This window comes from Phaenicophaeus curvirostris (genome assembly GCF_032191515.1).
Source record: "Phaenicophaeus curvirostris isolate KB17595 chromosome W unlocalized genomic scaffold, BPBGC_Pcur_1.0 scaffold_34, whole genome shotgun sequence".
Lineage (NCBI taxonomy): Eukaryota > Metazoa > Chordata > Aves > Cuculiformes > Cuculidae > Phaenicophaeus > Phaenicophaeus curvirostris.
The window spans coordinates 3,139,573-3,156,884 of record NW_027206663.1 but is presented as its reverse complement, the minus strand read 5'-3'; the positions used below and the strand labels follow the sequence as shown (position 1 = coordinate 3,156,884).

The window sequence follows — 17,312 nt, the reverse complement described above, 5'->3', positions numbered from 1 at the left end:
GAGGACAAATACAAGTAGAAGAGATAATATAAATTCTTTTTTTCGTTTTTTTTTGTTTTTATTTTGTTGTTCGTTGCTTTTGTTCTAGGATAAGTCTTTTGATAAAAATCTGTAAGTTTGCATGAATACTGTTGACTTATCTGATCTTGTTTAAATAGTGTTTTGGTCCAGAATTTACCTGTGCTGCTTTATAATTGTAGCATTTGTTTGTACTTATTTTAATGGAGTATACTCTACCCGTGAGAAATTATTATTGTGCAGAAACATTCTCTGTAATAGAATATGTAATGCAGTGTACAGTTTAAAGAAGTTAAATGATGGTTTCAATCACAGAGTTAAATGATTATATATTTGCTATTTTTAATTTCAACATTTGTGTAATGGGGTAATCATTTTGCTGGAAAAGAAACAAATATTGCCCTTTAGAACACTAGTTTAATGCCCCCCTTCCCTCTTACATGCAGTGGTATTTTTGTTGTGTTTGCACGAGATTTCATTTTAACATAGCTCAGCCATCTCTGTCATGTGATTTAACCTGGGGAAAAAACATTTTAAACTATTTTAAGTTGGAAAAGTGAGAAATCTTCATCTTTCACAAAGTTTAATTTTTAACTCATTGAACTGGAGGCCTAAGAGGTTAAATTGGTGCTGTGGAACTGAACAATCCATAATGGTACATACCATCAAAATATTCTTGAATTTAATAGGGTCTTATTATAAAATGGTGTTTTTCTCCTTTGAAGACTATTTAATATTCTTGGATTGCCTCATGAGTCTTATGCACAGTACTTCAGGTTTTTTATTAAACTCTTAGAAAATTAAAACAGGAAGGGACCACATCCCACAACCTGTATAAGTATACACTGTAGCTGAAATGAATTCAGCTCTTAAGGTGAATTACCTTTAGTAAGACTGAGAATAAAATTCTGAGGCCCCTTCATGTCCTGAATTTAAACTTTCATTGATTAATTCTTTTTCACTACAGTGAATTCATAATAACATATGAGCATTACAAAAAATAAAACCCTTAGCTTAAACCCTGGATCAATATTGTACTGTTAGCATGAAGATCCTATTATTCTCCTTTCTTTTACCAATTTCCTTTTAATTCAACTTGAATTTTGGTAAATGTAGTAGTTTCATCTATGCTGAAGTTTATATTAATGAATAAATTTGCTTCTAAATATTCACTGTATCAAGAAGTTAAAAGTAATTTAAATATTTTGTGTAATAGGGGCTCTAAAATTCTACACTAGTGGACATACTAGCATCAAACATAACAGATTTGTGTGAAATGTTATTAATAACATTTCCAGACAAAAGCCACAATTTTCTGTTGAGATCGGGCATCACACTTCTAGCAGCTGCATATCAAGATTGCTCTTTTCACAATCTTTTTAATTTAATTTGAGGGTTGTATCTAGGAACTCTACTATGGATTACTTTTAAATCTGAATTTAAGCAATTCTCTTGGATATCTCTTGGATATGAATCCTAGGGGCAGCATCCTTGCAATTTAATTTCAGTTTTAAGATTGCACAACAACATACATTACCAGAATATATTATGGTAAAAACATTAGGAATAGAACCTAAATTTGGCAGGTAGATTTTTTTTTCTCCAAAAAATGTTTAACTGTTCTTTGAGAAAACATATTTTATGTTCTATATATAGGAATCATTGGTTTGCAACATCATGAGTTGAATATACATATTTAAACCTTCTAAGTGAAATTCAAGATTCAGTTACATGTGAATTGTTTAAATCAGAATTCTCTGACACTTTGCAGCCCAAAAGGGAGGGAGAAGTTTGAGTTTACTTTTGACAACAGAAAGCTGATATTTGGTAAAATATTTTGTATCTAACTAAAACTAGGTATTTCAGTCTCATTAATTAATCAGAGTATGACACTCACTTAAGTTGTCATTTTGTAGTATTGTAACAAATTGAGTACAAAGTATGAAGTTTAAGCACTGGAATGGCTGTAGTCATTGACCTGTAATTTAGGAGTTGGTTTTATTTATCTGGGGGATCTTTGTATATTTTGTAAATTGCTAACAATGCTCTGCCATCCTAGTGAATGTCATGATTTTCTACAAATGCACTTCTGTCCCTCTGTTGCATGTTTGAGTAATTCAGAAGTTTTGTATATTTATTGTATTAACAAAGTGTCACAGAATATTTCCTGGATATTTGCTCTGTTTAGTTTTGAACAATACAGGGATTTTTCTTTTAAAGGCCAGGATAACATGCAGGGCGGCTGATCTATGTAAAGGTCTCTCTTGGATTTATAATTCTGTATATATATGCTGTAATTCTCTTTAAATGGGGAAGCAAAATGTCCACTATAAAAATAATGCATTAGGGTAATGAGAATTAGTCTATTCAACTGTAATGAAGAAAATGCTTAAACAGTTGCAGTCCACTTTTTTGTGCTGTAAACTTAAGAGGGTTAAAATACCGAACATGTTCTGTCGCTACTGAATGAAATTCTACAGGTGTTAAGTGAATCCTAAAATATCATTGAAAGTAAAATGAAGTTGCTGGAAACAGCATTGCTCTGGTACTGTTTATTTTCCTAATTTGTGTCTATGAATTGACTCTTCTGTATCACTGCTGTGTCTTTTTTTTAGGCACTATCACAGTCTGATGATTTTTTTGTATATCATATCAACTGTAACACCTGCCCTCTAGTACTGAATTTATTACCAGGTTTTCTTTGAAGGGCTAAATGAGTTCATCTAGACTACTGTGACATAGTTATGTTTGCAAATACACAATACAGAAAACAGTGCTCTGAGGTACAGTTGGGATTGTTTTGGGAGATAGCAGATGTGAGTTTTTGAAGACACCTGCATATGCATGCATCATTTAGTAGTGAAATTCTTCATCAACTTGATCTGTTTCTTTGTAAATTACAGCTCTAGGGCAGTGGTAGCAGCAGACTAAACAGTTTTCGAACATTCTTGTAAATGTTAAGCACAGATGTGCAGCATGACACAGTCATGTTTTATGATTAGAATTATTGCACGATTTAAGGGCTGTTGTGAGGAGATAATTCCCCTGATTTGCACAGGCTAATTGTAAGCACTAAGTTGGAAAGGCAAGTGCTTACACAGAAGACAGCACAGGGAAGAGAACTGTGATTAAAAATAGTCACATTTTAACTGAAATTTAGATTAGAAATAACACATTAGCTACATCATTCATGATAATAAATTTACATAATGGTGACTTAAGAACACAATAACAGTACCACAAATAAACCAGGTTCAAAATCTACTGTAGTTGGATTGCCACAGCCTCTCTTCCAATACAAGGTGGCTATGGTGTATATGTTGCTGTCATGCTCTGCTTTTGTTGGGCTCTGTTCATTCCTTGTGGTAGACATGAGTGCCCGCTGCTTTCAAGGAAGATTTCAACTCTTCTCCATTTATCACATTTATCACTAGGACGTGAGATACTCTGATGTGGGATAACAATGCAAAATGGAAATGATTTGGCTCAGAAAATATCTCATGATCCAGAGAACATTATTAAGTAAAATAGATATAAAGGTGATATAGACAGCCCAGAAATAACTCAATAAGAATGTTTTTTGCAGTGCCACATTATAAATAAAGCACGTTAAGAAGACTTGCTGAGCCTTTTCAGCTTTTAGATTGTATCTGTCTCTGGCAATATACAGCTTCACATTTTAATTGTCTGTATTATATAAATCTGAGCATTTACAAATCAATCTAGAAGAGGTTTTAGTTCAAATCTTTAAGCAACTATTACTACTGCTGTATTCATCTTCAAAGTCAGTGATTTTGTTGCATTACTCTATGCTTAGTTTGTCCACACCATCAAAACTCTATCCACTTTTTCCTTGGGAAGTCACTTTTCAAATATCTTGTTTTAAACCAAAATCATAAAAAATAAACAAAAATCCCCACCCAAACAAAACCCATTCCTGTTATTATTGCACATCTCACAGAAGTTTATAAATGCTACCATTTTTTTTAAAAAAGGTCTATGGCACTTTACAGAATATGTGTACAAAGTTGATCAAGCCACAGATGTTTGAAGAATTCTTCAATACTACAAAACAAAGTTAAACTGAAATAATTGGCACACAGGTTTTATAGAATCCGCAGCAATTTCTTAAACAGTGCATGTACATTAAGAAGTAGTTACATTCTGCAGCCCACTCATTAAATTAATTAAATTAGCTTTAAGCTGATTGATCTCTTTTTTTTAATTATTTTTTTTAATTATTTTTTTTCTTCAAAACATCTTTGAAAGCTACTGCTGAGCTGAAATTCAGGAACAACTTTAAACAGCTATCAAATTTAATGAGTGCACTCTACACCTGAATCTGCAATATATACCATAGTATCAATTACTAGAAAAACAGAACCCTGAGAAAAATAAATTATGATTATTTTTTTCTGTATTTTTTTCCCAGCCTGTCTTCTATCTGTGCTATGCAATGAACATGGATATTCTTGTAAGTTAGTTGATTTTGCTGCTGCAGACAAGTTGATAGTATACTAGCAACAAGCAGAAACACTGGTTCTTCTTGGTTACAAATGCAAACAAAAGCAAAATGTTCCTTTGTACTTAAAACCCCCACTATTAAATTTTTTAAGTGTTCTGTAGATCACAGTAGAGGTTGCCTGGCAATGTAAATGAGGGTTGGTCATTGTTTATTTCTAAGCCAAAGCACAGCTGAGCTAGTTCCCCAGCCTCTGCAGCACACACTCCAGTAGAGTGCTCAGGAAGAACATCAGAAGGGTGGTTTAAATCATCTTGCAGCTGTGCTGGAGAAGCCAATTGTATACTCTTCAGATGGTATATTTGTGTGTTATAGGGAAAAAAACCCTAGAAGAAATATACAGATGTGGACAGGACATGCTGGCTGTGATTTTTATCTTCAGACACTGCTTTGTGCTAGTAATTTTGATTTGTTAAAAATCTTGCTTTGTGCAGGCGGTTGGCATAAATGGTTCCAGTCCAGAATTTGTCAGTTATAACAACAGCATTCCTGCTATATAGACATGATACTGCACCTCCCCAATCAGAATAATAAATTCTACTGTGTCCTAATAATAGAATGAAACTAAAAAATTCCCAAGTACTTACATTCTGCTTTCTTGGGATCATTTGATCCTCATTGCCAGCAAGGAAGAAAGACCATTTCAGTTGTTCAGGGTTTGAATGCATGGGGCTCAATCACACAAATAGTGAAACAGATAATCGGATTTGCTTGTCAATGGAAAGCAAATTAAGATCCACACACTGGTGTTTTTCCCACTGAAGTTAAAGGAGGCAGATCAGTTTTTTTCCTTCTATTTCTTCTTGCACTTTGTTACTGGATGTCACTGTTTCAGCTTGCACCGAGAAGGCTGCACAGATGAATGTCAAAATAGTGCCACCAATAGTTGTATAGAAAGCCCAGCCCAAGGAGCAGTCTCCTAGCTTGTAAGCAGAAGCATAAAGTCCACAATAGCTTATTCCTTTCTGGCATCCCCAACCTGTAGGGTAAAGTATCAAGACTAAGATAAGGAAGAGGCCTAGAAATAAAAGCAGAATGAAAAAAAGAGAAGTTTAACAAATGATCAGTTTAACATCAAAGCAGCACATATAGTAATGATTATGATGGTGACCTACTCATAAGTACCAGGACTGGGAGAAGATGACTCTTCCATTCTTACTTTACTGATTGTTCCCTAGTATATACTGTGCAGTGTTTTACCTAAACTTGGAGCTATCCTACGATTTTTCTTACAAAATCTTTATTTCATATGATATGACTTTGTTCTTAATTTTAATCCCAGTATTCCTTCTACATCCTTTGTTTTCACACATTATCACTAGGTATACAGAGCTTGCAAAACATTCAAGCATCTCTATTTACTGTTTATATTTGCACTTCTCAAATACCTAGGATCCAGATCTGAATTTGTATTTAGCTAGCCATCTTTCAGTTTTATTTAGTCATTCATCATAAATATTTTTGCCTTTTTCCTCTGCATTTTTCCTACCTTGATTTTCTTGCATGGAAAAAATAAAATCTCGAACTGCATCTGCTTATTTGGCCACAGTAGGACATAGTAGACAAATAATACAGCCAGTTCAATAAACTATTGCAATGAAGGGATTCTGGAGTCAGCCATAAACTAACAGATCTAAGTACCCACTGCCAGTGCACAGGTAACACTGGGATCCTCTAAACAGGTGATTAACTGTTGCAGAAGGAAAGCACAGTTCTAGTGATGTCTGGGCAAAAGCCTTAACTCCTGATCTTGCTAAACCACCTGAACACTCTGTTGTGCCTCAGCCTAGAAGTAAAAAGCTCAAACTAGATGTTTTGCCCATCTGATTGTCTCTAGTATTGATAGTTTTCTCTCCTATGAGGACCAGTCTGTATTTAAGCAGCAAAGGACTTAATTAAGGAAATTAAAAGTCATGTTAGAGTCCCTGTACACATGATGTGTTTTTGTACAGAGGTGAGAGATTTAATCAAAATGCCTAATATGCTAGTGGCTACAATGCTCTCATATGAGCTTCTGTGAGCTGCAGTGTGATTAAACCAGATCTACTTCCTACAAGGTATCTAGCTAAATATCAGGATAGCTGATGGGTATCAAAATTTGCTTTCTGTTTTCTTTAAAATTTTACTTATAAGAAGAAGAATAATTATGCAAAATAGTTTTTGCTTAAACGCAACCAGTTTATCCAGAAAATGAATACAGCCTTCCAGATCCCATAAACATTAGAGATTTAGTTGTCCTACACAGGAAAGCCCTTTATTCAACCTGGCACCTTGAGGAAAACAGCTGATAAAGGTGTTATCATATTTTAGAAATGGGCTGAAAGTTGTGCTATTGTTGTACGGCACTGGTTCATCCATAGATTTCATGCAACCCCAAAATTTCTGCTAAGTAATAAAATAGAAAACTGTGGCATTTTCTCCCCTGTAGTAGCAGATCACCAAGAACTATAAAGTCTATAAAGACTTGTTTGCATCTTCTTCAATTCAGTCAGACTAACCCATTCTGCAATATGTTAGGTTTTCTTAATTGTTTAATGAAATTCATCTAGATGCAAAAAAACCTTCCTAATTGAGAAAGAAAAACTGGGTCCCAGCTAGTAAGCAATTAATATACAAAAAATGCAAAAAGCATCATCCAGCTGTCTAAAAAGTCTATAAATGCCAGACAGTTCACAAAAGAAAGTCCTTCCTCCAGTGTTTTTCCAATGATGACACAACACCATGGGGCAAACTACATTAAGTATAAAGTATTGCTTTATCTTGAGCAGACCTTGATAAGCTGTGCTTTCATCCTGCTGAGCCCAGCAGCTGTTTCAGACTAAAAACCAGCAGTTCCTTCTCCTCTATTCATCACATTTTCTGTTCTGTGCACCCAGAATGACTACATGATGTATTTTTCTGACTGTACATTGGTATAGTCCAGTTGCCATTTTTCTCTACTGATCACAGGCCCTTTGGTAATTAAAAATCACCATCACTGAAGTAAGAAATCAAATCTGAAATGTCAGTGTGCTGCTGCCACCAAAGAAGTTTTTAAAGTTTATCCCCCAATCACTAACAAACCTAGAGAGCCTGTGTTTAACTGCAAACTCAGCTTATGGCTGAGTCACAAGCAGGCCTGAGAAGTTACATCCATCTCTTTTTACAAGAACCAGTGCACTGAACAAATTGTGAAAGCTACTGGTTCATGGTGTGTATGCCCCAACCTGAAAAGCCATTACCCAAAACAGCCTCCCCTCAAAAGGCTGCAGCACTGTCAAGTATATTCATCTATTCATCAGGACTTTACTGAATTATTTTTTTTAAAAGGATTGAAAATTCCTGGAGAATTATTGGCTGCAGCCCACAATTTGATAAACTACAGCTATTTTCTCACAGTTGAAAAGAAAATTTGGAGGAAAGTCTTAATTATGGACTGTGAATACAGTCAGATTCTCAGCTGTGGTTGTTTTTGTTTTGTTTTTTTTCCTTTAGATAGCTAACTTCGTGAATCCTATACTGGCCTAGCATAATAAAAGAAAAAAAAAAGTAGTGTTTTAATTACCGAACCTACCATCTACTCTGTTTCAGTGCAGACAAAAAGCTTCTCAGGATACATATTGCTTCTCACCATCACTAATATTTATCATCATTTCTCATTTCATCAATAGTTGGTTCCTACTTGGTAGGAAAAGTGAATAAAGATGATTCAACTAAGCCAATTCAACATACCCACAACAGAAATTACACTCGATTTCATGCTGACTAACGGCGAGTGGAGAGGCACAGACTCCTCTTTACATATTCAGCTCAAAGCTCCAGTACCTGGCACAATGGCTGAGCTGAGTACAAAGATCCCTTCCTGACTCTTCCCTCCCTGCCCAAAAAGGGGTGCTCATATAAAAAGATCAAGAAGAGCTTTTCCTCCTGCTTCCTAGTAACTACAAAAGAGAGAGTCACAGGCTCTAGAGCTCATTTTAATGACTCCTGCAGCTTAAACGATATACACATAAGATGCTTTACCACTCCCCAACAGGGCAGACCCTGGGCTAAAGCAGAAGCCAGCAATCCAAAGCACTTAACTGTCCAACTACCTGTAACCAGAACAGCAGCTTCCAGAGACACACAAAAAAAAGAACCATCTCTGTGCTCCTGGGAATGTAGATGCAGAAGGAAGGGAAGGAAAAACACCTGTGTGGAAAGAACAAGGTAAGATATAGCAGGAGTAGCAAGGGCAAGAGAGGTTATGATGCTGCTTGGAAAGGCAAGTTCTGTTTTTAAACAGGTGAAATGGTTAAATATGATATGAATAACGCAACATTCTCTATGCTTTTCCATCTTTGACCTAAGGAGCACCGCACAACCATTTTATGCAACCCGAGAAAGCCAGAAGGCTGTTTCTACAGCTAATGCTGTAGCCTGGATCTACATCTAACACACATCCAAGCAGCTGCAGTTGATTAAAAGCCACTTATGGACTAGTCTGTGGCTAGATGATCCACAAGGGGAAAATCCATGGTAAATCCTCAGCACTGATTTGTCATACCAGTGTCCACAGGGCAGAGCCTGACCAGGACCCTTAATGTTTGCTTCTTATGCTTATGCTTAATTGCCAATATCCCTGACTTTCTACAGCCACTGCTCAGTCCCTGGGGCTTGCCTACCAGGTGATATTTCTCATTATCCTACTCTGATTTGATTGGCAATACATTAAATTAATTTCCCTGAATTGAGATTGATTTGCCCATGACAGTAAATGCTGAGTGATGTCCCTGTCTTTGTCTTGACCTATAATCCTTTCATTGTATTTTCTCCCCCTGTCCAGCTGAAGAGCAGGAGTTATCACTCTTGCAGCTTGGTGGGCATTTGGTGTCCAGCCAAGGTCAACCCACTGCAATGGATGGGCTGCAGAGAGCCAGGAGCAAAATATCCTGTTAATCAATCAAAGATGTCAGAGAGCATGTCCTGGAGCTTCCAAGGGTCTGGAAAGCCAAGAACCTTATCCCTCGCATTCATTCATACTCACAGCACACAGGACCAGATCCTAGCACAATGTACCAATTTGTGTATAAAAGTTGCTTTCTGGATCAATTAACTATTTTAACTCAAGATTCTTGAATTTGACTCGGTTATTTGTACACTTGACTTGTTCAAATATTAACTCTGTATTTGATCTTCATTGTATTGCTTTCTAAGCCATTTAATGCTGTAAGTTTAGGTTAAAGCATTTAAGCTTTTGTTGGTTTATGGCCCTTGATGAAGCATGCAAACTCTCATTTAGGTCAATGGGAAGGAGCCATACACATATCCGGTCCACAGAGGGTGGGTTTTTTTTTGTGGCAGAACATTAGAAATACAAAGTTATAAAGGAAGAAAATATGTCTCTTGTTTAAATTCCTGTAACTCCTTTGTTATATATCAAGACTTTCTAATAGGTTGGTGCAAAAATAATTGCCATTGTAAACTGTGATGCTTATTTTGGATTACACTTTTATGTAGCTGTGTTCATGTAGTGAAGCATTTTAAAGTGTGAAATTCACTCTACTTATATACGCTAATGGTTTTGTTTTCACTGTTTATACTGTTTTATATTACACTGTCAAATTAAAGATGAAAAAAAAGCAAATTCTAGCAATTTTGTTGCATGAGTTCAAAAGGGGAGGTAAAGCAGCAGAAACTGCCAGCAATATCAACCAAGCATTTGGCCAGGGCACCGTCAACAAACATACAGCTTGACACTGGTTCCAAAAATTTCATAGCGGAAACAAGAGCCTTGAAGATGAGGAGGGTTGCAGACATCCTTCTGCAATAGACAACAACTAACTGAGGGCCAGTGTTAAGGGAAATGAGAAAATATGATAAATATATCCATGTAGGACTTAGATATTATTGATAGTTGGTTGTGATAACTAGAGTATTGCATTAAGGATATAATAAGAACAGGTGTTGGAAATTAATCTTTATGACAACTACAAGAATACTGTTCAATTGTCCCATGCATAGCCCCAGTCCAGCTCAATCAACAGATTGTGCAAGAAATGTCAGACTTAGAACATAGGTATTAGATTTTTACAACCAGAGGAGGAACATGACCTCTTGAAGCATCACTTCTGAGGGAGAACCGAAACAAGACAGTGGAGATGAATTATCAAGGTGGACTTTTGTGGACTTTTGAGTTAATGAAAACTAAAGAACTAGGAACACATGGAAAAACACCAAGAACTTTTCAAAGACAATGCCTATTGTGTAACGCTATATAAATATCTGATGATTTTGTGTGGGCCTTTGCCACTCACTGAGGTGATGGCCCAACTCTGAGTTGTTAATAAAGCAAGCCTAGAGTTACCCACTGTTTGGTGAAAATCCTTTTACAGCCAGTATTGAAGTGGACAACATCTCCATTCAGCAGTTGTTTGACATTTGCACCAAATTGGAAAATCAAAAAAGCTCAACAAACGGGTGCCACACAAGTGGAATGAAAATTAAAAAAGACATTGCTATAAAGTCTGCTCTGTGCTTCTTTTGCACAACAAACCCAATCCATTTCTGGTTTGCATTATGACATGTGACAAAAAATGGATTCTATACAACAACCGACGGCACTCCGTGCAGTGGCTGTACCCAGGTGAAGCACCAGAACACTTCCCAAAACTGAAACCTTTCAAAAGAAGGTGGTCATGGCCACTGTTTGGTGGTCAGCAAGTGGAATCATCCTCTACAACTTCTTGAATCCTGGCCAAACCATCACAGCAGAGAAGTGTTGCCAGGAAATCCACAAAATGCACCAAGAACTGCGACGTTTACGTCCAACAGTGGTTCAACAAAAAGGACCAATTATTCTTCATGACAACCCCCAACCGCATGTCTTGCAAATGACTCTGCAGAAGCTGCACAAACTGGGCTACGAAACTCTCCCTCACCCAGCTTTCTCACCAGACCTCTCTCCACCGATTACCACATTTTCAAGCACCTCAACATCCTCCTGCAAGAGAAGGTTTTCCACATCCAAGCAGCAGCTTAAAACACCTTTGAAGAATTCATCAGTTCCAGGACTCCAGAATTCCATGTTACCAGAATAAATAGACTTGTTTCTCATTGGCAAAAATGTGTAGATTCTAACAGTTCTTATTTTGATTAATACATTTTGTTCTAAGCTGAGATATACTGTTTTGAAGTGGATGGTTAAAAACAGGAATTATTTTTGCACCAATCTAATACATCTGGTTTGATAGGGGTTGGACTGGATGACCTTTAAAGGTCCCATCCAACCCAAACCATTCTATGATTACATGATAATAAAATATAAAACTGCCTTTGCACATATTTTCTCACAAATACATCTTCTCTAGAACAGTTTGCTAGGATACAAGAATCTACTTCCTGCTATTCTTGATGTTTGACTAGGTATTTTGAGATGGTATCAGAGTTGTAAGTAAGGTTATCTTTTCAATAGCCCCAAGTCTGATGTGCTAAACATCTACTTAAGCTGCTAACCAATCTCTCCCATACAAATATACTTCCAACAGAAAAGAAATAATATCATCTCTTGAAAATCAAGTTTCATGGATTATTTCTGAAGTACAGGGTAATAAAGCAAGGGCACAAAAACTTCTCCTGGCTCCAATCTGCACTGCAGAGCTCCTTACTTGTCATCCTGGTGCTGGCAAATCCTGTAAACCAGGAATGACTACAGCAAGACTTGTAATTTTTATCTAAAGGATAAATCAGATAAAGCAGATAATTAATCTGCTAATTGTATGCCATCATCTGAACAGAAGCATCTTAAGCTGACTTAGGCATCTAATTCTGCCCCAGAAGCACAAACCTTACATTCTGGGTGAATGGAAATAAGAAGTATGCTAGTATATTGAAATTCTATTAAATGGAGGACAGTGACAAGCACTGTGCTAGTGCTTTAGGAGCCAGCATTAGCCAGTCCCTGGCCCATACCACTGGTTCCCGTGGCCTGCAGTGGGCACCAAGTTCAGTTTTTGCCTTCTTCCTCACATATGTTTAGGATAAGATTAATATACGCCTCAACTAAGCAAATGAAATTAAACAGTTTCATAAAGATTTGAATACTTACCATTATACATCCTGTCTAGGTATGGCTACCACACATTGAATCATAGAATGGTTTGGGTTGGAAGGGGCCTTAAAGCCCATTCAGTTCCAACCTCCCTGCCATGGGCAGGGACACTTCCCGCTAGACCAGGCTGCCCAAGGCCCCATCCAACCTGGCCTTGAACACTGCCAGGGATGGGGCAGCTACAACTTCCCTGGGCAACCTGGACCAGGGTCTCACCAACCTCATTGTGAGGAATTTCTTCCTAATGTCTAGTATAAATCTTCCCCTTTACAATTTGTAGCCATTCCTCCTCATCCTATCAATACATGGCTTTATAAAAAGTCCCTCCCCAGCTTCCTTGTAGGCCCCCTTTCCAGGTACCAGAAGGCCACTATAAGATCTCCCTGGAGCCTTCTCTTCTCCAGGCTGAACAAGCTCAACTCTCTCAGCCTGTCCTCATATGGAAGGTGCTCCAGCCCTCGGATCACCTTCATAGCCCTCTCCTGGACCCATTCCAACAGTTCCATATCCTTCTTATGTTTGGGATTCCAGAACTGGACACAGGACTCCAGGTGGGATCTCACAAGAGCAGAGTAGAGGGGCAGAATCATCTCCCTTTCCCGGCTGGGCACGCTTCTTTGGATGCAACCCAGGATACAGTTGGCCTTCTGGGCTGCTAGTGCACATTGCCAGCTCATGTCGAGCTTCTCATCAATCAGCAACCCCAAGTCCTTCTCTGCGAGTCTGCTCTCAATCACATCATCCCCCAGCCTGTATTGAAACTGCAGATTGCCCCAACCCAGGTGTAGGACCTTGCACTTGGCCTCATGACGTTCACACAGGCCCCCTTCTCCAGTTTGTCCATATCCCTCTGGATGGCGTCCTGTCATTCTGGTGTGACAACTGCACCACTCAGCTTGGTGTCATCTGCAAACTTGCTGAGGGTGCACTCGATCTCGCTGTCTATATCACTGATGAAGAAATTAAACAGCACTAGTCCCAGTACGGACCACTGAGGGACACCGCTTGTCATGGATCTCCATCTGGACTTCGAGCTGTTGACCAGTACTCTCTGAATGCGACCATCAAAACAATTCCTTATCCACTGAACTCTACCCATTAAATCCATATCTCTCCTATTTAGAGAGAAGGATGTTGTGGGGGACCGTGTCAAAGGCTTTACAGAAGTCCAGATAGATCACATCCGTTAGTTTTCCCTTGTCCACTGCTGTGGTTACCCCATCATATAAAGCCACTATGTTGATCAGGCAGGACTTGCCCTTGGTGGAACCACGCTGTCTGTCTCTAATAATCTCCCTGTCTTCTATGTGCTTTAGCATAGCTTCTAGGAGGATCTGTTCCATGATCTTCCCAGGCACAGAGGTGAGGCTGACAGGTTGGTAGTTCCGAGTGTCATCTTTTCTACCCTTTTTAAAAATGGGCACAATGTTACCCTTCTTCCAATCACCAGGGGCTTCTCCTAACTGCCATGACTTTTCAAATACCATGGAGAGCAGCTTGGCCACCACATCAGCCAATTCCCTCAGGACTTCGGGATGCATCTCATCAGGTCCCATAAACTTATATATGTTCAGGTTCCTCAGGTGGTCACAAATCTGATCTTCCCCTCTAGTGGGAGGAGCTTTACACCCCTGGTGCCTGTCTTGTTGTCCATTGGCCCAGGAGGAGTGAGGAGAGTGGCTGTCAGTGAAGATCGACGCAAACAAGTTGTTGAGTACCTCAGCCGCCTTCTCATCTGTTGATATGAGGTCACCATTTTCATTCATCAATGGGGGTACACTTTCTTTAACCTTCCTTTTCTGACGTACCTGTTAGTTCTTGTTAGTCTTCACTTCCCTTGCCAAGTTCAGCTCCAGCTGAGCCTTGGCCTTCCTGACCCCATCCCTACACGACCAGGCAGCGTCCCTAGACTCTTCCAGGTTCCCTTTCCCTGCTTGCACTGCCTGTGCAGTTCCCTCTTCCTCTTCAGTTTGACCAGCAGGTCTCGACTCAGCCATGCTGGTCTCTTCCCTTCCCTGCCCAATTTCCTGCATCTGGGGAGTGAGCAGTCTTGTGCTTTATGGAAAGCATTCTTAAATATTTGCCAGCTCTGTTCTGCTCCCTCGCCCTCAAGGATTGCATCCCAGGGGGTCCTACTGACTCACTCCTTGAAGAGCTGGAAGTCTGCTTTCCTGAAATTTAGGGTCCCGACCACACTCCTCACCTTTCCCATATCCCTCAGGACCTTGAACTCCACCAGTGCGTGATCACTGCAGCCCAGGCTGCCTTGGATCTTGATGTCACTGGTGAGCTCACTTGTATTAGTGACCATCAGGTCCAGTATTACATCCTCTCGGGTGGGGATGTCTATTACCTGGGTTAAGAAGTTATCTTCAATGCACTCTAGGAGTCTCCTGGATAGCCTACAGCTTGCTGTGCTTCTCTTTCAGCATATGTTAGGGTGGTCAAAGTCCCCCAGTAGGATGAGAGCTTGTGAGCATGAAACCTTCTATAGCTGAAGGAAGAAGACTTCATGGGTAGGCTCCCCTTGATCAGGTGGCCTATAGCAGACAGCAACCACAAGGTTCCTTTTGCTGACTCGGTCTTTTATTCACGTGTTTGGCCATCTCAGTAGAAATGAGGAGGGAGGAAGCAGGATTCTCATTTTGAGCTAACAATTTAAACCTCCTATTTTTTTTTTTTAATTAAACTATTTTATGTATTGAAAACATCTGCTTAAGAGCATCACCGAGAAGGAAAGATGAGGTGGCCCTGTTCACTGCTTCCCTCCTCACAGGTCTCCGAGTGCTGCCAGAGGTAGGGCAGAAGACCACCCTCCTCCTCCAGACGACCACAGTCACACAGCACAAAAGAAAAAAGCCCGCACATGGGACAGGTTCTCCCCCTGGCTTGCTGCTCTGTAGAGAAAGCCAGATACTGCTCTAAAGCTGTCCATTGTTGGTTTACATAACAGGCACTTAATCTCAGTAAAATCCATAGGTTTAAGCAGAAACACTAAATCTTTAGAACTAATCCATCTCTCCAGGCAAAGCACAGCTTCGACTTGGATGGTGAAGAGGTAAACTTACTGGGCTATGTAATTGCAACTGAACAATAAGCTGGCTAAAGGAAGGGTTTATTGTAAGTTATTGCTTGTCAAGATCACAGCTTTGAAGGAGGCTGCTTAGCATGAAACCATGGGTGTGCAACTCTGCAGGCCATTCTTATCCCTGGGGTGATGTTTGCTCTCACCACAGTCATGAAGTGTCTGAGAGAGAGAGAACTGCCTTTGGTCTGTGGTGAATTTAATAAAGTAGTGGGAGGGAGATAGACTGCCTTAAGCAGAGTATTAACTTTGCTCTCTTCTGGTAACAAAGGAGAGAAGAAAGGGAAAAAAATGAACAGCAAACAAAAGCAACACTGCTCAGTTTATTTTGACACACACTAAGCTGCAATCCTGCTGCTAATGTCAATGTATTATATGCTGTATAGCTATAAATTTCAGTTGTGTTTGAATAAAAATCAGCATATAGAACCACTATGGGTCTGCCTAACGCAATCTGTTTGTAGACAGGATATAATCACGATGTTTCTTCAGGTGAATGGCACAAAACCTAAAATCTTCAGTTGCTTTCAACATACACATACCTGGAATCCCTCGTAGCAGTTCACAGACATTAAAAATGCTTTTCTTCATAATACTCTGTACACATATAGTAAAGACACACACAAATGACATGGTGCAGAGAATCAAGATACCCAAGGCTAGGAAAATAGCGGTTGCCTGCCAGAAACCACTGGCAATCTTATTGAAGTTTTTGGTGTAAGAACCACAAAGTGTCTCATCTGGAAAGTTGTATGTGGGAGATTTTGGTGCAGCACTCATAGATGTCCAGCATTGGATAGTAAGGCTCCTGTAACCCTCTCATTCTGTTGTCCATGCCCTCGGAGCTCAAACACTTCGCTTTGCCAATCAGCCATTTCACACTCATGAAAGCAATGAGCTCTGTGAAAGCCATGACAATACTCAGGAGAGTCCATAGCATTAACAGACACATTACAATGAAATTACACATATTGATGTCCAGTGCTTATGATCAGTGCAGCTGACAGTCTTAAAATCCAAGCATGAGGGGGAAAAAAATTAAATTAAGAAAGAAAAAGAAGACCCTAAGAAAATTACTGTGGCTGCCCTGTTTGCTCTTTAAACGCTCTCACAATGGCCAGGACAACATTTCTCAGGAGAAAAAGTGAATGGCTCCAAGTTTTGCAAGCAGTAATTTGCTCTCTCTGTTTAGTTCCCTTTTTTTTTTTTCTTTCTGGGATGCTGATCTCTGAAGTACGCTTTTCTTTCTTAACATTCATAATGGCACATGATGCTGCAGGCTGGCGGAGGAGGCCAAAAGGACTGCCCACTGTTTGACATCACATACCTACAAGAAAAAAAGAGACAACACATCAACATTGAGAAAAAAGTTTTCATTTCCGTCCCCACAATGAACCAAGATCTCATGCAGATCCACATCAACATGCAAAAGCTCTAACAAGGACCTGTCGAACTGAGCCTGCTCAAAACCTCCCGGGTCTGTCCCAAGGGAGTGATTAATCTCACTCTGCCTGGCAGTACTTACAGTATCTGCTCTGCCACAATCTATTGTGGGTGTTTGTCAAGCGCTTTGCAAGCAAAGGGCTCGGTAATACCCCGCTGTACTCACTTCCTACAAC

General features: G+C 39.3%; 1 protein-coding gene across 1 annotated transcript; it reads right to left on the bottom strand.

Moving 5' to 3' along the window:
• Positions 1 to 5,304: 5,304 nt before the first annotated feature.
• LOC138733796 (LHFPL tetraspan subfamily member 2 protein-like) lies at positions 5,305 to 16,663 on the bottom strand. Its single transcript, XM_069881290.1, is given in 3 exon segments — positions 5,305 to 5,558; positions 16,236 to 16,441; positions 16,443 to 16,663. Coding segments are annotated over 3 exon segments (681 nt in total).
• Between the last annotated feature and the right edge of the window lie 649 nt (positions 16,664 to 17,312).